The 25000-nt window shown below is 33.1% G+C and overlaps 1 protein-coding gene across 3 annotated transcripts; it reads left to right on the forward strand.

Moving 5' to 3' along the window:
- Nucleotides 1-3560: 3560 nt before the first annotated feature.
- Nucleotides 3561-25000, forward strand: LOC105231616 (box A-binding factor; the record flags this gene model as incomplete). Of its 3 annotated transcripts, none has more annotated exon segments than XM_049462083.1 (6): nucleotides 3561-7529; nucleotides 18184-18601; nucleotides 18930-19149; nucleotides 22129-22301; nucleotides 24504-24668; nucleotides 24951-25000. In XM_049462083.1, coding segments are annotated over 6 exon segments (3890 nt in total), but the record flags the coding sequence as incomplete, so codon positions are not given.

A 25000-nucleotide genomic window follows, 5' to 3' on the forward strand; every position in this document is an offset into this window, starting at 1 on the left:
AATAGTCATTAGCACCTTAGTTGATGTACCATAGTGGAAAATGAACCATAATAATGTATGATTTTAATAAATAAAAAATACTGAAAATATTAAAATTTTGATATGGGAATATTTGATTTAAAATTTGGGATTTTTTGGTTTTATGTCGAATTCAGGTTTGCTTCTTAATACATATTTTATATAAGAATAAAAAAAAAATAGGAGAATAATCTAATATTAAACTTCGTGAAAGAATTTTTTTGCACAAGATAAAAATAAAAATATTCAAAACTCGATATCTGAATTTTGAGGTTATATTGAAAAATTGTTACTACAAAAGTTTTAGATACTTTCATTACCAATATCTTTGCTTTATAACTTTTTTATATTGTACTCGTAATTCTGTTGAACATCGTGGTAAATCATTTTTATCTCTTAAAATTCAACTGCGGCCCTCTCTTTCTCTTTCCGTCTCCTGCTTGCCCTTAAAGTATTTTTCCTTTAATTTTTGGTTATTTTAGCTTTCGTTTGCTACTAATTCTTAATTCTTTCAACTTATTTCCATTTTGAAATGCTTTTGCATTGTTCTATTAAGAAAACCTTATATTAAAAATTTCCACTTGATGGAGTTCTGTGCCTGAATTTTCTCGGAAAACCTGCCTGTTTCAATATTTCCAGAACTTCCTATCAACTAGCGAAAATGTTTGAATTTTACCGGTGGAAAATCGATATATCTGTATTCAAATACTTATGTACATACTTATATTGTCGTTTAAATACACAACATTATTAATAAATTAACGTAAAAATTTCGCTTTTCTTTACTACGTAAAAACCGCAAAACCTAAACAATTTTGCTCAATGCTTATTTACATATTAATTAATTTTGTTCCCATATGACTTAAGAAAATATACTAAATTTACGTAATACGTACATATTTACTGAAAGTAATTCAACGTTTGTTATTTGTTTTTCCAAAATTTAACTAAGTAAACAAGCGGTTCGGTACACCTTGGTAAACAACAAATATTTTCTTATATTGTTACGATGTCCTTGAAGGTGGACATAGAAAGCAATGCGAACAAAAACACTTAAGAAATCATGCGTAAACAATGCCAATCGCCAGTCGAAAACAACTAGCGATGATCCCTTCAACACGTGCCGTGCAGGATGTTTCATGAAAATGTTGAATGTACGGCGGTTTTCGATTAGGCGCTTAAACTACAAAGAAAGGTAGAAAGCGACGCGTACGTAATTTCAGTTAACAATACACGTACACACATATGTATGTATGTACATACATATATGTATTTGTATGTAACTAGTTTGCGGCTTTTGAAGTGTTGCCAAAATATTTTTCATTTCTATCCTTTTGTATTTGCTTGTTGTTTGTTTGTCGTTCTCGACGTATTGTAAGGAACAAATACTACATAACAAATGGCAGACATACGTTGAGGTATTTACATACATACATATGCATGTACATATATGTATGTTAATTTAGATATTTATTTACATGTTTGCACGGATGTGTACACATATCGTTGGAGGACGAGGAAGTACGTCACTATATTATGCGGGCAATTATAATGCCATCTTTAAATTATATTATTTAGTAACAGGGTTCGGAATATTTTAATTTAAAAAATTTGGTTATTATTTAGATTTTCAATATTTCATTTCTGTTTTGTGATTAAAGACGCATTCTTTGGAACCAAAAACTTAAAACTCAGCTTTTTAAGTTCATATTTCATACTTTTATTTCATTTTTTTTATAAATTTAAATATTATTTTTTCATATTTTTTTATTAGTTTAATTATTATTATTATTTTTTTTATGAATGCTTATATAATAATAAGAAAATATTTTAACAGCGTCCTTTTTATTTAATTTTTGTGATAAACAATAGCATCTAAATGTAAAATAAGAAGAACTTAATGTTTAGAAGTTAATATTTTTCGTATTTCTTTTATTACATGTTCGTACGGACAAACCATACCCATTCGTATCAGGCAAAAGCTAACTTTAGAAGCTAAATATACAAATTTCAATGTCTAGAATGAGAATTGGAGCATGAAAACAGAAACCCCAAGAAACAGTTGTTTAGGTGTATATAATGGTTGTTCATGAATAATTTGTGGATTTTTTTCGCACCAGAATCGATAGTTTTTTTTATTTACCGCACCACTCAGATGAAAGTGAATCTCATCGTAGAAGAGGATTTCTTAAAAAACTCGTTATCGTTTTCAAGTTGTTCCAAAGCAAAATCAGCGAATTCACGGCGTTTACGGTGATCCAATGGCTTTAGTACTTGAGTGAGAACAATTTCATGCGAACGCAAGTTCAAATTCTATCTCGAAATCCGACAGGTTGTGGTTTGCGGCAGTCCCGATACTTGAGAACGTCTTGGAATCGACAAATTGTGATTTTCAGTAACATTTGCCACAGGAATATTTTCAAAACTTCATGCGGTTCTTTGACTTAATGACACTTAAACATTATATAAAGAAAATGCACGCTCCAATTTTAGAACAATTCGACGAAGTTTCCAACAATTCGACAAATATTAAGCACAACTGGACGATTACACGGCCGCAAAAAGGCCAAACTGCACAAAAAGTAGCAATTGGAGAATGATTATTTTGATATACATATTTATATGTATATCTTTCCATGATGAATTTATTAAAATTTTTGAATATAGTGAAGAAAAAAATACAGATCACGACATGCACACACATAGAAATTAGTTATACAATAATTTTCTAAGTCAAGTATATGCTTAAAATACTGCGAAAAATTTTATGAAAGCCGGTTCAGTTTACTTACTATATACATATATACTATGTCTTCATATCATACCTTTTTCCACATAAAAACTCAAAATAACACCTATCTTTTTTTGTTCTCGGAGACCATTTTGAAGTGTTATATTGAAACACATGAAGAAGACCTAGAAAAATAGTTGTGATAATAGCGTTTCAGAATCGAATAAAGCTTTCACAATATCAATACGAATTGTATTATATTTAACGCAATACAATTCTTTTTAAAAAGAAGGTGCAATATTAGGCTAGGCGCAGTCATTTTTTAAGCCAAAAATAATAAAAATACTAGGATGAAATCCATTGGACAAATTTTTGTTAAAAAAATATGACAGTCGTACATTTATATTACCTACACCTTAGTCAGTAAACTTTTTTCATATAGATTTTGATTTAAATCAAGATAAACCGTTTTTTGCCCTTAAATATTCAGCCACATGCCTCCGCTCCCATTTCCTGACCGCACATCGCCCTAATTATTTTCCCTTTCAATTTTGTTTATTATTTTTCCAAATGGTATCATTCTACTGCTATTATTATTTTTTACTTTTTTAGCATTTACAAAAGTAAAAAAAGTACTGCCCTATATTGGGTGAATACTACGGAATATGGTTTGAAGAATGTTGTTCAAAAACTAAGAGTTCTAGGTATTGTAAGTTTTTGTTTTTGAATTAAATTATATATTTTTTTATTATTAATATTATAAAGTGAACGTAAAGACATTTTTCTGAATATACACGCATATGTATAAGTAAAATAATTCAAAGTAAATTGTGGAATTTTTATTTTTTGCTTGTCATTTTAGTAGCTTGTTTTAAACAAAAGATTATTCACATACATACATATGCGTGTATGTACAAATAACCACATTGAAAGGGGCGTAGACTCAATATGCTGAACAGCCATCGCCATTTGCATGAGCGGGATAGCGCATTAAATGCGAATAACGGAAACAGTAGCCATCAATAAATCTGAGTGGTGGTGAGTTTCACCCAAGCAATAGTATAGCGGTTATAGAAATGGCTGAGGTGGATTAGCAAGTGCCGCCTTAACAACAACAAGCAGTATTTTAATTGAACATATAAGCAGCAAGTGTAGTGAGGCGTTGAGCGTAGAGCTTGAGCGCGCGCGAGAGAGGGAGAGCACATTGTTGAATAAATAAGTTTGTGTGACTTTAGCTTTGCTCTAGCGGTTTATGGAATTTGAGTGCGAATAGTGCTGTGCTTATGATTGTATACGAGTATAAATGTTGCCACATATGGTTCTATGTTTTCTGGAAGCTGTTTGTTTGTACACATGCCAAAGCTGACGCCTAAGCGTGCGCGAGAGGCTTTTCATTTCGCACAGCCGCAATATGTGTGTGTTTATATAGGCTCTCCTTAATGTACGATGGTGTGGTGTATTCTGGCAATCTGCTGGAAGCTGTTGCTGTGTACATTTTGTGTTCTTGTTTTTGTATTTCTGAGATTTTTAACGCTCTTTGCTTTCGCTGCTTTCGTTTCTATATTCATATTTTATTTATTTATTTGGTGAAAACACATTCATTTGAGATTTTTCGTTTGAATGTGCGACAGATTTTCATTAGCAACAGTTTAAATAAAAAACTCGTACATATCAGCCGAGCAGGCGCGTGAATTGACGGCAAGTGTGCAGCATAGTGTTCTAATAGAAAATCAAATTAAACGTTTTCAGTTTACATATGCGCGTACGTACAATTGAATTGTATATCAATTATCATTAGAAGACGGTATTGAGATTTAACTGACTAAAAAGTGAAAAAATTCCTTACAGAAAAAAGTTTGTGTGCAATTGTCTTACAACAAAAAAAGTGTGCAAATGAAAACTCACAGTGAAAAATAATGAAATTCCCTTCGCGTAGTAATAGCAAAAGCTCGACTATAATAGCTACAGTGCAAAACGCTGGCGCTAGTAACGGCATGCGTGCCTCAAAATATGTAAACGTGCATAAGGACACCAATAAGGACACTGGCAAGGACCGGCGCATGCCTAGTCTGTTAGCGAATGCAGTGAAAATGAAGATTACAAAGTGTAATGCCACCAAGTTGGCCAACTCCAACAATGGAAATAAAGGCTTAGGCACGACGACTATGTCGAATACAACAACAAATGCATTTTACAACAATATGTGCAGATCATTGAATGAGAATCACAGAATGGCACAGCTAACGAATTTCCAAAATACTCAAGAATCAAAAGGATTAGACACATTAAATGGACTTTATTCAACAACAACAACCACACAACAGCACAAAACAAGTGGTGAATGTGGCGAAATGGAGTGTCAACCGATACAACAACAAACACAATATTACGGACAGCAGGATCAGCTATTGGTGGAAGATATGTCAGCTTGTATGGCAAAAGCAACAACAACAGAAACATCAAATGAACAGCGTGATCATTTCAATCTGCTGTCCAACAACGACACAAGAGTGACAGGGAACGGCGGCATATTAAAGGAAGGGCAGCGCCAATCACCACCACAGCCAATGCTGAGCGAGCGTGCAAGGATCGAACCTACAACAATGAAACTGGCTGCGCCCAAAGCTGACGCAGCCGAACACTCAATACAGTCAACACAGCAACAGCAACAACAACAACAGAAAGTGCAGACAGTGCAGCACACAGAAGAGAATTGTACGCAGGCGAGAAACACGAGCATATCTCAAACAACAACAACAAATGCAATGCACTCGCCTTGTACGTTTGTAAACTCACACACGCATAGCCGATCGACAACGCCACCGACACCACAAGCGCACACAAAACCAACACAACAAGCCGAACAACAACAACAACAAAAACCTCCTGCGTCATTGTCAACGTCGTCTTCGGCCGCTATACCGTCGCATTCGTCTTCGTCATCATCTTCGCATTTGGCTTCGTTGCTTGCACAGCCTGCTGCTAAACTGGCGTTGACGTCGTCTTCGGCGGCAGCGACGACTGTGTCCGCGTCGCCAATAAGGTCCGCAACACCAAAACTCATATCAGTTGTCAACGAAACATCAAAGCAAACGGTGTTACGTACGATCGGTGAAGCCCGAACCACATCATTAACAACAGTAAAATCAACAGCAGTGAACGCTTTAGAGCAAACGGCTAATGTTACACAAATAAAAACTCCCACAACACTTGCAACGAATGCTTATTTTGAAGTGAAATTAGAGACGACGAGTCAAGTCGAAGACGAAACGGCGATTCAGCAACAGCAGCAGCAATCGAGCGGTGACGTTGTTGTTAGAGATAGCGTCGTCAACACGGATCCCCAACAAATACAACAACAGTTAGTGGCGCGAGATAAAAATGCCAAAAACGTTGATAAGTTTCGTAATGCGATAACAACGTCTACGACGTTAACAAAAACAAAACAAACACTAATACCGACTGCTGCCGTGGCGCCGGTTGTAACCGCAAATGCCGCACAAATATCCGTTATCAACAGTAATAACAATAATAATAATAATAATAACGGTAAATTAAGTGTTAGTGTAAACAATACGAATGCGAGTGAAATCAGAAATGCCAAAATTAGTGATAAACAACAAGAACAAATACCTGTAGAGCCACAACAAGACGAACTGCTGCCACTTAATTATCGCGGTGCAAACAATTCGGTGATTATAGCTAATTTTACTAGCAATAGCAACAATAACAACAACCACAACGCAATTAACACGTCGCACTACGCACAAGAGGCGGCACCCGAAACAGCATCGACAACAACAACAGTTCAAATATTAACAGGTGAGCAACATTTGGCTGAACCGCAGTATTTGCGCTACACTCAGCAATTGTCGCAGGATAGTATTGGTGAGGTGCAACATCAACATCACCAGCAACAACAGCAATTGCTGCAACTCACAACAAATATACTCAACGGTGCTGATCCCAATTTGAATTTGGCTGTCGCCGCTGAACTGCAACAACAGCAGCAACAACAATATCACCAGCATTTTTTCACCCCTTACAATAGTTGTGCGTACGATCTGTCGCGCCATAATCAACAACAGTTGCTACAACTTGATCACCAGCAGCAGCAACAACAAACACAACATCTTACAAAAGAGTTGCTCGATAAACCCGACTTAATTGCTTTACATCCCTCACATTTACTATTTACTCAACATCTGTCGACGGCGTCGCCGTACGTACACTCACCACCGTCGCATTTACATCCACACGCGCACCCGCACGCACCACATCCACAATTCATTGACGACAATATGCGCAACAATTTCAGTCTATACACCTATGGTGGCAATCCACATGATCATCTGCAGCATCACTCAAGCACTGGCGCCGCACCCAGCAGCATTGACGAGGTCATACAGGACACGCTGAAAGATGAGTGTCTCGAGGATCATCACACGGGTGTCAGTTACTGTACGTTGACCACCGTGCCCGACCTTAAGGATGCCTATCATCACACGCATATGCTGGGTGCAGTGGAGCAACAGGTACTGACACCCACTCAGCTGCATCAGCTGCATGTGAACACACATCAACATCACAACAATTCAGTGAGTTCGGGTGGCGGTTCACCGTCGCCCACATCACTTTCACACGGCGGTGCGGCAGGTGACGTCTCCAGCTTTACACAATTGACCAATGCGACGGCCTACCGAGACGTGTATGGTGGCTTTACCACCGATCCGACTGTTATATCACTGTTTCCGTCCCCGCTGAGTCCAGTTCTAACAAGGTGAGTCAATTGACTATACAATTTCTTTTAACTAGTTTAATGAGAACAGTATTGATTTTTGCATAGTTTTTATATAAACTGATTAAAAAAGATTACTGTTAAGTTAGCATAGAGGGGACGGCAATTAAGCGTAAAAAAAAAGAAAGGAATATGTAGTTGTATTTATATGTATGTTCAAATATATTTCTAGGGATTTCGCCGTCCCCATTTCTTCATCGACGCTTCCTATGCTACGTTTCAGGTACTTTTTTTAACCCGATCAAGGTACTCAAGACATTTTAAGGGGTTTCCTCGGGTAAAAAACAGCCTTTTTTGAAAATTTTTGCTCATATAACGAATGAAATATTTTATTAGAATTGTTTATTGTTACAAACATACACTATTAACAAAGAAATTCTGAAATTTTTGGAAAAACTATTTTAAACTCGGCCATTGCGACGCCATTTCCGGTGACTCCTCGAAATAAAGATGAGCTCGCGTTCGCAGGATAACTCCTTACAGGATCATCTAAAGTGAAAAAATACGTGTTTTAGTTAAAACCTTAACTTAGAACTTGGACGAAGGGAAAAAACTGAGAATTGGCATTTTTGCTAAAAAACTGAAAATTTTACGACATTTTTGTCCAACAGTTGTAATCGAGAAAAAAATCCTTTGTCCAAGTCTTTAAGAATTGCATGAAGGTCGATTGAGTAATTCTCGAGAAATCTTGCCAACCGACTTCAAAAACACGTTTAAACACGGCGCTCTTAGCCTCGAGCGCTCAAGTTCTCAAGGCTGTATCTCCGAAACTATTACTTGGATCAACTTGATACTTTAGGGCTGAATTTACTATTTTTTCTAAATTTTTGATTCTAAGCTCTTCACAAATTTCTAATCGTCCCTACTTTTCAGGGCACCAATTTTAGCTTAGCTTAGACTTTTGTTTGTACAATTTATTATTTACGGGCTTATGTGCTGACTTTGTTACTAATTAGTCAAAAAATGTAAATAATATACAAAGAGTCTACAACAAATCGAGTTTCACTAATTCACTCGCAACTTGGCTAAATCTAGTTATGAAGAGCAAAACACATTTTCGTACGCTAATTTCGGTTTTAAATCGCAGCTTACGACACTTACGTTATTTCCGGAAAGCAAGGTGAAATTTTGTTTGTAAATGAATTTGTATTAGTTTTACATGAGTGATTGATGAAATCATTAAATTTTTGTACTTTGAAATGAAGTGGCGGTGAAAGGAAGTAAAAGCACAAAAGTAAAGCATGAATACACGAAAAAACGGCGTGTAACAGTAAATGCAAAATAAAAGTTAAAAAAAAAATAATACAAAATATGAGTAAATAAATATTTACTTTTTTTTTATTCACAATGCATATTACACATACATATGTACATACATATGTATTTTACTTTTTTCTTTGATTTGCGCGCAAAACGCACGTGCTTTTTTGCTTATTTCACCCAACGGCCAGTAATTTGATTGTTTTCACTTGCACGTCAAGTGACAAGTCAGTGCCAGTGCAAACGCTTGCCGACTCACATTCACCTGTCTGCTCACAAACTACTCTTACATATCATATATTTATGACGATGACTAATTCTTTTATGATCGTTGATTGATTCGTAATATTTACGTTGTCAAACAAAAAAAAAAAATAAATAAAAATTCTAAAATATAAAAGAACTTCGTACTATATAAATATATGTATATACCTATATAAATATTTTGGGAAATACATTAATAGTTACTTACGAATAAGTCGACTTTTTGTATTGTCTTCCCTCACACCGGCTAAGCACTAAATACAATACTCCTGTTTTGCTTTGTAGCTTTGACTTCATTCAACAGACAATCCGGTATACATATATAGCTGTTTTTATACCCTGAACGTGGATCCTATAAAGTACCTACATGTGTAAATACATACAGGTAAATACTCAGCGTGCGAGGTGGGTCCATTTCGCCTTAACGATATGTGTGTTTGAATGTACGCGAACTAGTCGCTCAGCGTTTAAGATATCGAACTGATATTTGCACAAGTTATTTTCTTTTCAAAAAGCTGCTCATTTGTCAGAATTGTCGATATCGGATCATTATTAATTCTTGGCAAGATACCTTCACAAAATTTGGCTCAAATAATTACTCAAAGTAACACTACAATCTCCAAAGAAATTGTTGTGATCGGATTACTATAGCATATAGCTGTCATACAAACTGAGCGATCAAAACCGAATACTTGTATGGAAAACTTTTTTTCTTGGCAAGATACCTTCACAAAATTTGGCTCAAATAATTACTCAAAGTAACACTACAATCTCAAAAGAAATTGTTGAGATCGGATTACTATAGCATATAGCTGTCATACAAACTGAACGATCAAAATCAAATTCTTGTATGGAAAATCATTTTATTTGGGAAGATATCTTCACGAAATTTAGTACCGATTATTTTCTAAGGCCAGGTTATAATATCTGTGAAATTTTTTTAGATCGGACCACTATAGCATATAGCTGCCATATAAAGCGAACGAACAAATTAAGTTCTTGTAGGAAAGACTTTTTTATTTGAGATGTTATATTCATGAAATTTAGTATGAATTATTTTTCAAAATAATGCTATAATATCCGAGAATTTTTTCTAGATCGGCCTACTATAGCATATATGTAGCTGCCATACAAAGTAATCGCTCCAAACCAAGTCCTTGTATGCACTTTATTATTTGTGCAGGGTATTGTAGCCACGTTACAAACCGAAGTTAACTATTTTTTATACATATATACATTTGTATATGTGTACATGTATTTGTTTGCCCGTCTTCATATAAACATTTTCATTATTGCCGTGTGCGTATCGTGTTTCCATTAAATAATATAATAATGTCATAACAATAATAAGTCAGTAAGCAGAAAAACTGAGATGTAAAAATACCGTCGTGCGCTTATACATATATAAAAATATACAACTTTATATACTCGTATGTGTATATATACATACATATGTATATGTTTTGATGGGAGTGTGTTGGCTTGCTATTGAAAAGGTATGACGACTAAAGGAAAATAAAAAAAACCGAGCAGCACAAAACATGCATCATTTTCTATGCAAACATGCCAACTCATGTGTTTTCAGTGCCACCGCACGCTCCTGCCACCGACCACCCTTTCAATAACCACCTGCTGCTGTCACTGCTTGCTGCACCTTTCTGTGCCGTGGCGACTTAGCATAGCGAATGCGACGCATAGCGCTGACTATAGACAGAAGTTGGCGGGCGCCTAATAATACATTTTAAAATTACTATAAATTTTTATTTATTTTTTTCTATATACAAAAATATTTTTTTTTATTGTGCAATATTTTGTTTTATTAACACATAGCTTTCTAGCTAAATTGTTATAAAATTATTAATATTTTAAGTTTTCCCCGAAATATTCTGAGTTTTTAACAATTCGCTTGAGTACAGTATTGAAAATAAAATGGCACACTGAGTACTAGTTATTATAAAAGATATTTGCAATGAAATTTTTGCCTTTAAGTCAAATAAAAGTTAGATTATAAGGAAAAAAGTTTTTAATTTGATTTTCTTCGGTTATTTGGTATGACAGCTACCATTATGCTATAGTGGTTCGATCTGTATAATTTGTTCGGAGTTTGTAGCGCTATTTTCGAAAATAATCTATGTCAAATTTCGTGAAGTTATCTTGTCAAATAAACAAGTTTTCTCTACTAGAGCTTTATTTTGACCATTCAGTTTGTATGGGAGCTATATGTAGTAGTAGTCCGATCTAAAAAAATTTTACAGATATTGTAGCCTGACTTTAGAAAATAGTCTATACCAAATTTCGTGGATATATCATTTCAACTAAAAAATTTTTTCATACAACAACTTAATTTTGACCATTCAGTTTGTATGGCAGCTATATGCTATAATGATCCGATCTAAAAACGTTCTTCAGAGATTATAGCTTGGCTTTAGAAAATAATTTGTGCCAAATTTCGTGGTGATATCTTGTCAAATAAAAAAGTTGTTCATATAAGCACTTGATTTGGATCGTTCAGTTTGTATGGCAGCTATATGCTATAGTGGTACGATATCGGCGATTCCAACAAATAAGTAGCTGGTTGGAAGGAAAAGTAGGTGTGCAAAATTTCAGATCGATAACTCAAACATTGAGGGAGTAGGTCGCGTATATGCAGATGGTTAGCTTCTGGGTAGCAACATAATCCTGTTCAGTGTACTATATAATTAAACGGTTTAGTGGGCAATGCGGGTAAGCAGCCAATTAAAAAACCCTCCTTTTATAAAAAGAGCTAGAAAGGTGCACACGTGTTACACGTGCCATGGCAGTGAAGTGTGACCGACTTCCGGTGGTGAGGCTAAAGAGTTAAAGATGAGTTTGGTAGGATATTAAGACGTACCGATAGTTTTTATATTTTAAGAAATATTTGGTAGAGTTTGAAGCAATATTATGTCTGTATATATTTAGAATATATATTGCCTATAACTAAATATTTTTACATTAATACTTACATTCACTAGCATGAGCATTGGTATGCGCACCAGTTAGACTCGAAGGCTTGTCGTCTTGTAATATACAAACCTTCACGAACGCAGCTGTAGATGAGGCGACATGCACATATACACACTACACATGCATGTATATGTATGCAGGCATCTACTATGTCTAAATTACCTCCCTATTCGTATGTATATACATATGTATGCAGTAAATGTGGGTGAAACCGCGTTTTTTACGGTTTTGTGTAATGAGCGCCCGCAGCTTTATGACGAAAATTTGTCACTGCCACAACAGTAGTTCACACAATTTGCGCAAACTTGAGCGAGCGGCGTATATTTGGTCTGACATTTTAATTTTACATTTCCACTATTACACGTATGTAAATTTGAGTCGCATGTATGTATATGTTTTGGGTACTTTTAACTGTTTCTTTAACTATTTTCTAACACTCACTTACTACACGCACATACAGCCATACTGGCATACACCTGTATGTGGCAGTGTGCATGTGTATGCAGTTTTGCGTGCTGTTCTAAATATTTAAGTATTTGCCGGGGCTTTTACATTTTCCTTGTACGAGTAATTTTAATTAGAAACGTGTTTTGCATAGTGAATAATCGTTTATAGTTTTCGTCGTCGAATTTCAGGGTAAATAACGTGTGCAGGTTCGTTTTCAAGTCAAATTGTTGTTGTTTTTTTGTTTTTTTAAGAAAGGGTGAATTGGTTGAGGTGCTAGAATAGTAAATAAATAAAAATTTGTTCATATCCCATCCGATCAAATTTGACCCGGATTGCAAAAAAAAGTAAAAAAACATGCTGTCTTCAACGAATGTTTTTAATGGGCTCAACGGACTCATGGGGACGGATTTTTCAGTTTCGAAGATTGAGAAAATGGAGAGTGAGTCAAATCAAAGAGTCAGTCAAAATAATGTTAAAATTCGGGAAGTCCGGGTCAAATTTGATCAGTTGATTTATTCGAACAATTCAGTCAAGACGAAACTGTAGCGTGATCGAAATCAATTCAGCTTGCGCGCGCAGTCTAAATGGACCAGTCCGGATCAAATTTGATCAGTTGATTTATTCGAACAATTCGGTCAAGACAAAACTGTAGCGTGATGGCAGCAAATATATACGTACATATACGATAATTTTTTAGGTAATTTAAAAAAATATATATAAACTTAGTTTTGAAATATTATTTACCTTGTAAGTATGTATATGAGTACGGATTGGTAAAAGCACAGAATTCAAAATCAACTACTATTTCCTACAAACGTTGACAGTTTAAACACATTTCACTACCCAAATTCTAACCACCAAAGCATAATATATATAAATATGAAACGCGATGATAGTAAAAGAACGCTAACAACCGCAACAACAACATATGTGCATTACTACCTATTCATCACTTCCTATATAACGTCGAGTAAGCAGCAGCGCGTGCGAGTACATAAAGCAGCAAGCACATATGTTTTATATATCTATAGCTGCAATGGTAACCGAACCCATGCATACTAACCACTTCTTGAGATACGTAAATTGTTTATACACATGAGAAAAACTGCTATTCAGTGCAGTAAAGTGCAAATGGCACACATTCACACGCTGCGCTAACGCTGAGATAATTTCCAGCGCACGTTCAAGTGATCAACCGTTGCAGCCATCAATTGGTGTACCGCACGACAATGGCAGCAGCGACACCAGCTACTGACCACAAGAATAGCGCCAGCCATGGGGCGGCATGATGGACGCCAGCCAGCTACACACCTGCTTATCAGCCGAAGACGCTACACAGGCATGCACACGATGTGACACTTTGTCGAGCGCTTAGATTTGGTTAGCCGATTGCAGCTAACTGAAATGCTGCATATTGGCGCGTTCGCGGTGTCAACGAAATTTTCGACGTTCTTATGCCATTTGCCCAGTTATATTTGTTGTTGTTGTTGTTTGTGTGTTGCTGCTGATTGTTTTTGCACAGCTTTGTTTAGCTTGTGGGCAGTGTGGTATAAGGTTTTTGTTTTTCCGCATTTGCAGCTTCATTATGCAAAGACGCGTGCCGTGTATCAGACGTTTCGCTTTGACTATTGCAATTGTGCTTGTTATTGTCTTGTTGTTGTTTTGGTTATCCATTTATTTGTTTTTATTTTTTTTGTTTGGATTTTAGTGCTCTACTAAGTCAATTTATGCTTGTCATTGTTAATACTTGCAGCTAAACGACGGTGTTTAGTTCACGGTAGTGTTGATTTTCCCATTGAAGTGAAACGTGTTTGAGCGAAATTGGCGGCGCGCAGGCAATTTTCATAGCGTGTCGTATTTGCACAGCAACGGTATACGATTCGATCTTATTTAACGGATTAATATTATTTAACGGATGAAAGTAAAAAGTGAAATAAGTCAAATGTTAAATGCAAATTAAGATATATTAACAATAAAAAAATAATATAAATTTATTTGGTAAAAATAAATATGTGATAAATTTTGATAAACTTAAAAAAAAATATAAAAAAAAAATATTTAACTTCAGTTGCACCGAAACTATAATATCCTTCAAGTATGGTATAAAAGGGTTTAAAAAAATCTTTAACGTGATTTTGTACAGTCAGTTTGTATGACAGCTATATGCTATAGTGGTCCGATTTGAACAATATGTTGGAAGGTAGTGGCGTTTTTATGCAAAAAAAATTATGCGAAATTTCGTGATGTTTTTTTCTCAATTCAAAAAGTTTTTCATACAAGAACTTTTCTAGGAACAAAATATTTGTATGACAGCTATAGGATAGGGTTATCCGCTCTGAACAATATATTCAGATATTGTGCCGTTATATTGGACAATAATTCTTACTGAATTTCGTGAAGATGCGTTGTCAAATAAAAAGTTTGCCATATAAGAACGTTATTTTGATCAGTCAGTTTGTATGGGAGCTAGATGCTATAGTGCTCCGATCTCAGCAATTTATTGAGAGCTGATGTCATTGTCTTGGACAATACACTTTGCCAAATTTTGTTAAGATAACTCGTAAAATAAAAAAGTTTTTGATACAAGAACTTCATTTTAATCGTTCAGTTTGTATGGGAGCTATATGTTAGGGTAGTCTGATCTGATTAAGCCGATGAGAGATTGTAATGTTTCTTCAGATAATAATCTATACCAAATTTCATACAGATATCTTGCCAAATAAAAAAAGTTTTCTTACAATGATTTGAGTTTTACGAACAGTTTGTATGGCAGCCATATGTTTTAGTGATCCAATCTAAACGATTTGTTCGGAGATTGTGGTGTTGCTTTGGGCAATAGTCCGTTTCATTAAGATATCTTGACAAATAAAAACAATTTCATTATAAAAACTGAATTTTTATTATCGATCAGTTGCTCCTTGGAACCATTGACTGTATATGTAAGTTCAAAGTGTGATCAGCGCAGTCTTGCAGCAATGGACTCCGAAGCATGCCTACATATATACCTTTTTACATATTCACTCATATGTCAGCGTATCGATTTTCATTGCCGCAATGTCTATTCTTTTTTGTTTTGAGTTGATTGTGAGTAGGAAAATATTGAATTTGACTACCAGTCTTTTCATTCAACTCGAGATGACGCTCATAAATGCTTGTATAAACAAAACAACAAATATCCATTGAGCTGCTGATTTATATACGCGTACATCCATACGCACATAACGATCAATGATCGGCGAACAAAACGTAGGCAAATTTATTTGAATGACTGTCGGTTATTATTTTCACTGTTCGGTTATATTTAAAGCTTCGTTTAAATATTTCAGGCATTGCTAATAAAAATTAACTGTATAGTAAATATGTATGTATGTCCGTATGTACGTTGGATTCTTGCTGCAAATGATATGGTCAGCAACAAATAAATATTACATTGCAAGTTTTATGGTTTTAAGTCAAAATCCAGAGATTCGTACACTTAAGCTCGTATAAATTTGGAAATTCATTGCTTTAAAAAAATTTAATTAAATTTTTTTGAAATGGAATATTTGCCTGAAACACTTTGTATTTTTCTTGTCTTCACACACCTTACTTAGACTAAGTTCACACATGAGAACTTTTGTCGAAAGTCCTGCTCATTTCGAAATTATCGCCAAGGTTGCAATTGCGTACGGATTGGAATGAATATTTACAATATTTTCTGAATCTTGAATTTCATTTACTATTTTTATATAGAAAAGAGAATTTATTTTTATTTAGGAAAGAGTAAATAAGGATAAAATAGCCAAAAATATTGGGTAGTCGAAAAAGTATTTTCGTATTTCTGTCAATAGATGTCGTTGAAGTCGTATATCTCCAGTGTTGGAAAGGTCAGATTTTAAGCTTCATTTAACCAATATTTTTGTTCACCGAATTTGATAATATGATACCAAAGGGAATGCTTTAAGCAACACAAAAATGCATTTCCCGATATCGAGCGACAAAAGTTATCGGGTGTAAACCCAGTCGTAACCACGTAGCACTGTTTTGCAAGCAATACTGTTGGTGTTTACTTGGTTCTGCTTTTGGCTGTGTGTGGTCCGATCTACAAGTTAGTGTCATATGCAAAATTGCTGCAGTTATGAAAACACTTCTCGTATAAACAATATCCCTGAGTTGTATGTTTTATAAGCACAGTGAGGATGTCATGCATATGTATGTATGTGTGTATTATGCAAGAATAAAAGTTGAAATAGGTCAGGAGTTGGAAAGTTTTATCCAAAATTATTAACTTCGTATGGCAATATAAATTCTTAGATTTGTAAGGGATGTATATAATATATATTATATCAATATACATATAAACCTGATATTTATAGAACAGATATTTTGTAACAAATTATTTAAATAAAATAATCATTGGACGAGAAATTAGGTTTACTCAATGTGAACATAACAAATAGGATAAAAATGCATATGAAAATACTTTATTACAAAACAGTTTTAGAAATTAACTAAGAAATTTTGAAGAATACAAATTAATTAAGAAAGTGCGGAGCAATAAACAATATTGTATAGTATTAAAAATATAAATTTTTTACGTGGAAATGATTTAATAAATAAGAAAAAATTCAAAATAAAAAATAATTAATTCCAAAATTCAAACTTTACGAAAATAAGCCAAGACAATGTTTTTCCCGAACTACAACAATATGTACTTCAAGAGCTACTGCTATGGGTAAATATTACTAAAATTCCTCCTACATACCATCTGATCAAATTTGAACCGGACTGATCACGCTGGAATCAATCCAACACATTGTGATTGATGTTTTGGTTATGAAACCCAAGTCTTGTATATTTTGCGTAAACTCTACTCACACAAGAGTTGTCAACATATCTAGCTAAGGCTCTACATTTACAAAAAACATCATTTCTGTTGACAAGGCATAGATTTAGTAATACGACATGGAAACTGTCCAACAATCTAGTGGATGGCGCTCCAAGAATGAGCCGAAAGCGAAAAACCAAAATTCGCTGAAGGCACTGAAGGTCATACCAACCGCGGACACATCATTATGTATGGGAAATTGGATTAATCAATGACATGCTAATATTGACGCAGCAAGCTATTTTGAAGACGTTAATAAAAGCAAATAAAATTTAGAGTCCGGGTCAAATTTGATTAGATGATACATATATTCATATGAAGGTTGAACCAACCGAAATATCTCTTACCGCAGCAACCTATTTTGAGGGCATTAATAAAGACAAATAAAATTTAGAGTCCGGGTCAATTTTGATTAGATGATACATATATTCATATGAATTGAATTGAACAAAACGAAATATCTCTTAACGTAATATATACATAGATATAAATAGATGTACATATACACATGTAAGTTTAGTAAAATATCGGGATATAAAAATTTATTATTTAAATTCTTTGCGATGATAAATAGTTGAATTTCATTGTGTATACATATATATAAATGTGCTTACTATAAGTTTTGTATGCCCATAAGTACACGCTCTGCCGTTTGATATCATTACTAATCAAGTACTCTCTTTGTTTCTTCCAATGCATATGCGTTTTACATTTACATTCGCATTTTGTACGCCCTATTGATGATCAATCGCCGTCTTGTGCTCGCCCAAATTCCAATAAACGCTACGTCGATATATTGACTCGTTGCAGCAGTTATCCCGGATCCCTCTTGACATCGGCCACCAATGGCATTCAACAGTATGGCATGCAACCGAGTAGCGCAATCAGCGCCGTTTCATCCGCCTCGCCATCCCATCAGCCAGCACATTCGGCCGCTTCCACGCCTGGCGCACATGCAACCAACTCTGTAGTGGTAGCGGGTACCGGTTCCGGTTCAAATTCCATCAACAACGATGACTACGGCTCGCCGAAGAGCAATACCAGTAGTAATGGTGGTGGGGCGACCAACAGTCAGTCACTTGCTGGTGGCAGTGGACGTTTGCCTGCATTTCAACGCATCTCCAGTTATGTTGGTGGTGCGGGCGGTGCAGCTGGTGTCGGCGGTGTGGCGAATGTCAACGTCGGAGGTGGCGGCGCCGATCGTTACACATCGTTGACAAATTATCGCACAGTGAGTATATTACCTACATGCATACAAAATAATATTGGGGCGAGTTTACTACTTGAAAAACAGTCTGTGTGCATTACATGCATATACATATATGTGTACATATGTACATACATAAGCACTTGCCTACTCAAGCATATGTAAATGCGTGTGTAATGCACTAAATAAATGTGTGTATATATGTATGTATTGCGTCAAGTAAAGCTCACGCCGTTGCGCTTAGTTATCTGCACTTATTCTTTATTGCATGTACTAACACAATGCGATATTTTTACAAATAATACAAATTCTAATTTTTGTTACGTTTTCTTTCTGCTTTTTTTCGCTATAGAACGACACATGGGCAGGCCATTATGAGGCAATTGGTTACGCGCCCACTTCGGTCGTAACGAGCGCTGCCGGCCTAGTTGGAAACACGAATGTCATACGCAGCTGCAATGGACGTGCGGGTCCGGGCGTTGGCGTGGTTGGTGTTGGTGTGGAGGGCTCCGCATCAGCCAATTTGGCGGCCGCTGCGGCACATTTGACTGCATCCGCATCGTTGTCGGCAAGTGAGTAGTCGGAAAAGTCGAAAACAAATTTAAAAAAAATTAAAATACGTAGTCGAAAGCTTTGTTGGAAATTAACAAACTAACTGTATAATGTAACTGTACTAACACAGTTAATTATTAATATTATTTTGTTGTTATTTAGTTAATAATTTGCTGTATGCAAAGACATTTAATTATGCACCATAAACAAGAAAATCATTAACATTTTTTGTAGCAAATTTGAACTTTAAATATAGGTTATGTTAGGTTAGATATTTGATACCTCAGCATGGTGGAGGGATCACAGTTATACTGAGACTGTTATGACGGTCCTTTGTTAGGCCAGCCGAGATAACTACTGTCTTTGGGTACTAGTTATCGGCAAAGCGCCCTGAACCTATTACAAATCTGTTTAAGGTTTTTTATTTCTATTTCAACTGAATGTCTAAATGTTTGAGATCCGAGTTCTGGCGGTTAAAGTGGGACATTCGTGCAGAAACTGTTAGATGATTCTATCCCATCTTCTTCCAAACAGCTGGTGCTGGCATCCGACAAGATGTTCAATCTTACTGTATGAATCCCGATTGAACTGTATCTAGTTAAAACTCATACAAAAATTAAAAGGTGCTGAGAGCGAAGAGCCACCTAGACCTTTTCCGATCTACCCCGGACCAGAAGGATCTTGCTGGGCTGGTCAGAGTCTCGACAATTCTGTAGTAAACCAGAACTTTAAACTTAGAGAATAAATATTTTGTTATGTTCTTCTAATATTTTGTTAACATAACTTCAGTAGTTAATATTTCGGCTCATATTGATAGCTGTCAATAGAGGAAATGCAGGGTTGCGAATATTTAATCAAAATTTTGAATTAAGCTTTAAAAAAAATTGATCCCAAAATCGCAATTAAAAATTGCAATTTAAATTATTTAATCCGAAAATCGAAATCAAAAAGTGGAAATTTAACTTTTGATTTCAAAATCAGAACTAAAAATTTTAAATATAAATTTATTTAACTAAAAACTTAACTAAAAAATATTTTAAATTAAATTAAATTATTTAAATTAATTTAAAAAAAAATAATATTACTTATACTAAATTTAATTTAAAATAATTTAAATTAACTTAATTAAATTAAATTGGAAAAAATTAAATTAATTAAATTAAATTAAATTTTAAAAAATAATATTACTTATACTAAATTTAATTTAAAATAATTTAAAATAACTTAATTAAATTAAATTGGAAAAAATTTAAATTAATTAAATTAAATTGAATTTTAAAAAAATTTATTACTTATACTAAATTTAATTTAAAATAATTTAAATTGACTTAAATAAATTAAAATAATTTGAATTAACTTAATTAAAATAAATTGGAAAAAAATTAAATTCATTTAATTAAATTAAATTTTTTAAATTAAATTAAATTTAATTAAAAATCTGGATATGAAAAATAATATGTTTTGTTTCTTTAATTTTTATTCCAATTTTTGAATTGAAAATTAAAAATCCAAATTTTATTTGTGCGTCAACTAAAAGAAATTTCCAGTTTTGAATGCTGATTTGTGGATAAAAACTTAATTAAATTTAAAATGTTTAATTATATTAAATGAATTTAATTTAATTTAATAAAATTTAATTAACGTAAAAAAATTAAAACAATTTAAATTAATTTAATTAAATTAAAACAATTTAAATTAATTTAATTTAATTAAAAATTTTAAATTTAATTTAATTTTTAGTCCAAAAATCAGCATTAAAATTTCATTTAATTTTTTTTTAATGTTAAATCAATTATCTTCTAATGTATTATTTACAACCCTGCTTCTATGTACATATTTAACTATATACATACATATGTATGTGCGTAATTTTTTCGTAAATGTGTTTGTTAGTCGCTCATTCGTTCTATGCAGTTTAGTTATGTCGCTGTAAGCCACGTATTTTGATAGCTGCCTACATATTATGTACATCCAGACATACATATGAATTTAACTATGTATTTATTCATATGTACTTGCAATATTTACGCAAGTGTGTATGCTTCCAAGCACTGTTTAATGTGTTATGCGATTGTGGCCTTTTTGCTCTGCATGCTAGTGTGCATAAGTGTGTAAATATGTTTAAACGTACACACAAACTTAAAACAAATTGAGGAAGCTGTTGGAAATTCCAATAGTGGTGTGATTTTCACCGCAAATTGGGCATCAACAAAGCATATGCGTGCGTATTTGGTTATGTACAAATGTGTGTATGTACGTACATAACTAAAATACATTATTTTTTTATTTTCTTTAATTTTGATAATAAGCCATGATCAATTTCGTCGAGATATCTTGTCAAATAAAAAAGTTTGCCATACAAGAACTGGATTCCGATCAGTCAGTTTGTATGGCAGCTATATGCTATAGAGCTTCGATCTTAACAATTCATTGAGAAATAATGACATTATTTTTGATAATTATTTAAGTCAAATTTCGTCAAGATATCTTGACAAATAAAAAAGTTTGCCATACAAAAACTTGATTTCGATCGTTCAGTTTGTGTAACAGCTATATGTATGCTATTGCGGTCCGATATCAGCAATTCCTTCAAATAAGTAGCTTCTTGGGAAGAAAAGGACGTTTGCAAAATTTCGGAACGATATTTCAAAAACTGAGGTCCCTTAGTGTTCGTGTATAGACGGATAGACGTCTTTAGAATTTATATATATATTTTATAGGGTATCCAGTGTTTCTCATGAGTGTTAGAAATTTCGTAGCAAACTAAATATACCCTCTTCAGGGTACAATTATTAAACAATAATGTTGATTTTTATTACTTAACTAACTTCTACACTGAAAGAAATTTATATTTTTACTAGACATAGCATAAGATCGATGGTAGTCAAAATTATTTTACTAATATCAAGCTTCATACATGCAATCGTAACAAAATTGTTTTACATGCATTCAACTAATAATTTATATAAATTTTAAATTAACATCTAAATTTATTAAAGCATTTTACGATGCCGATTTTATCACCGACGGGCGAGAATGTGTCAATTGTGGTGCGGTTTCAACTCCATTGTGGCGCCGTGATAATACCGGACATTATTTGTGCAATGCGTGCGGTCTTTATAATAAAACGAACGGCATGAATCGCCCCTTAATAAAACAGCCTAGACGATTGGTAAACTTTAATGAAAACTTTAAAGAATAGCAATTAAAGTGTAACAAGTGTACACCGTTATACTCTTTACACTTTACTCAGTCATTACACATATTAAACAAAGCAAAAATATTGAGCAATAAAAACTATTGCAAAGTACATATATACAAACTACATATTAAACACTTGAACAGTACTTACATACAAAAACATTGTATTTTGCGACATAGAATTTAGCAAATATCCTTACTCTATTCTAACGGAAGTGATTTAAGCTTCTTGATAAAAGAAAAAGTATTAAAAAGTTAAAAAAAAAATCAAATTCAAATGAACCTTATAGAAATCCGCCTCCGCTTTTGCCTTTAACGCCATTCACCAACACCAACATTGCCGCTGTATATACTTACATATGTACATACATACCTTGCCGTTGTTATGTAAACGTTCTCGCTTCCTTTGTTGATGAAATCCGTTTCGAAAAAGCAAACTAAAACCAAACTATTTTCAAATCCAACAATAACATTGCAATTGAGTATTTAGTATTGTAATTGCCGAATGCGTAATGGAAATTAGAAGTAATTAATGCACGCTTTACTTAGAAAGGCATTAGCAATTTAGGTTTTTGCCTTGCTTCGCTACATACGCTCAATTTAATAGTGTTCATGTAGTTTGCATATGAATAATAATGTAGAAAGAAAGAAAGAGAAAATATTGGAAAAAATGCAAAACTAATTTTTTGTCTTCTCATAATAAATTCATAATTATTGCAGTGGCCGCAGAGTCAAGCGCGGATTTCTATAAGGGCTTTTCGTATAACATGCCGAGTCGGACGGCAACAGCGTCTGCCGAGGAACATTCGAACAGTCGTTCAAGTTCGCGCCGGATGGTAGGTGACACAAACCAACATACTTACATGCATACTTACATTATTACACAAAAACAAAAAAAAAGAAATAAAAACAAAAACAAAAAGCATAAAATTGAAAATAAAAACAAATTGCAGTTTTTAAAGTAAAAATTTTTTTAAGATTTAAATAACGAAATTTTTTTTTTTTGAGAATTCAAAGATTTTAATAAATAATTTTTTTTTGTAAGATTTAAAAGATTTTATTAATGAAATATTTTTTCTAAGAATTTTTTGAAATTTTTTTTTAAGATTTAAAATATTTAAATAGCGTTTTTTTGGAGACTTAAAAGATTTTAATAAAGAATTTTTTTTTTAAGATTTAAAATATTTAAATAACGTTTTTTTTGAGATTTGAAAGATTTAAATTAATAATTTTTTTTTACATTTTAAAAGATTTTGTTAAACAAATATTTTTCTAAGAATTAAAATATTTTAATAAAAATACTATTTTTTTAATTAAAAATTTTATCAAAGAAATTTTGTTTTTAAGAATTAAAAAAATTAAATTTTTTAATATAGAACAGTTTTTATGAAGATTTAAAATATTTAAAAAACGTAACGATTTTGTTTAAAGAATTAAAAAATTTTATAAAGAAACTTTTTTCAAGAATTAAAAGTTCTTTAATAAAGAATAATTTTTTTCTGGATATTTGAAAGATTTGAATTAATAAACCATTTTTTTAGGATTTTTAAACTTTTATCAAATTTTTTGTTTAAGAATTAAAATGTTTTGATAAATAAACCATTTTTTTAAGATTTAGAAAATTTTATCAAACTTTTTTTTAAGAATTGAAAGGTTTAATGACGATAATTTTAATAAGTTTTAAATAATTAAAAAAAAGAAACAATTATTTTGAGATATAAAAGATTTTGTTAAAGAAACAGAAAATGAGAGATTTTATAAAAAACATTTTTTTTAAGAATTAAAAGATTTTTTTAATGATTTTTTTTTAATAATTAAAAGATTTTAATAAAAAAACAGTTTTTTTTTAAGAATTCAATGTTTTTTGAGATTTAAAAGATTTTAATTTCGAAAAAAATTTTTTGAATAATAAAAAATTTTAATATATACTTTTTTTTTTTTTAAGAATTCAATGGTTTTTGAGATTTAAAAGACTTTATTACCGAAAAAAAAATTTTTGAACAATAAAAAATTTGAATAAATACAATTTTTTTTAAGATTTTACAAATTTGTTTTTAATAATTTGCAAATGTTTAATATATGTATTGATGAAAGTAATTGTTATGAGTATATATGTACATATGAATATACACGTTATATTATTCCTGTTACTAATTTCACTTTTCATATTTAGAGTGCATCCCGTCGTGTTGGTCTTTCCTGCTCGAATTGTCTCACAACACACACCTCGCTCTGGCGCCGCAATCCCAGCGGTGAGCCCGTTTGCAATGCCTGCGGACTGTACTTCAAATTGCACAGCGTGAAGCGGCCCTTGAACATGAAGAAGGACACCATACAGGTATGCGACGATTGCCTCTTTCATACAATACTGCAAAACAAAGGAGAAGAGAATTTATTTTTTAGCGAAATCTAAGTCAATTTTTGATTTTTTAGCAACAAAAACAATTACAAACATTAACTTCGGTTGTTTTACCAAACAAAAACTTGATTTGGTCAGTTAGTTTGTATGACAGTTATGTATATGCTATAGTGATCCGATCTCAATAAATTCTTTTAAATTTTTTTTTATTTTTATAATTTTCTTCAAAATACTAATTTTTCTTTTAAAATCGCATTGCAGACACGCAAGCGCAAAGCCAAGGGCGCCAAGGGTGAAAAGTCCAGCAAAAG

Source organism: Bactrocera dorsalis, unplaced genomic scaffold (assembly GCF_023373825.1).
Source record: "Bactrocera dorsalis isolate Fly_Bdor unplaced genomic scaffold, ASM2337382v1 BdCtg279, whole genome shotgun sequence".
Taxonomy (NCBI): Eukaryota; Metazoa; Arthropoda; class Insecta; order Diptera; family Tephritidae; genus Bactrocera; species Bactrocera dorsalis.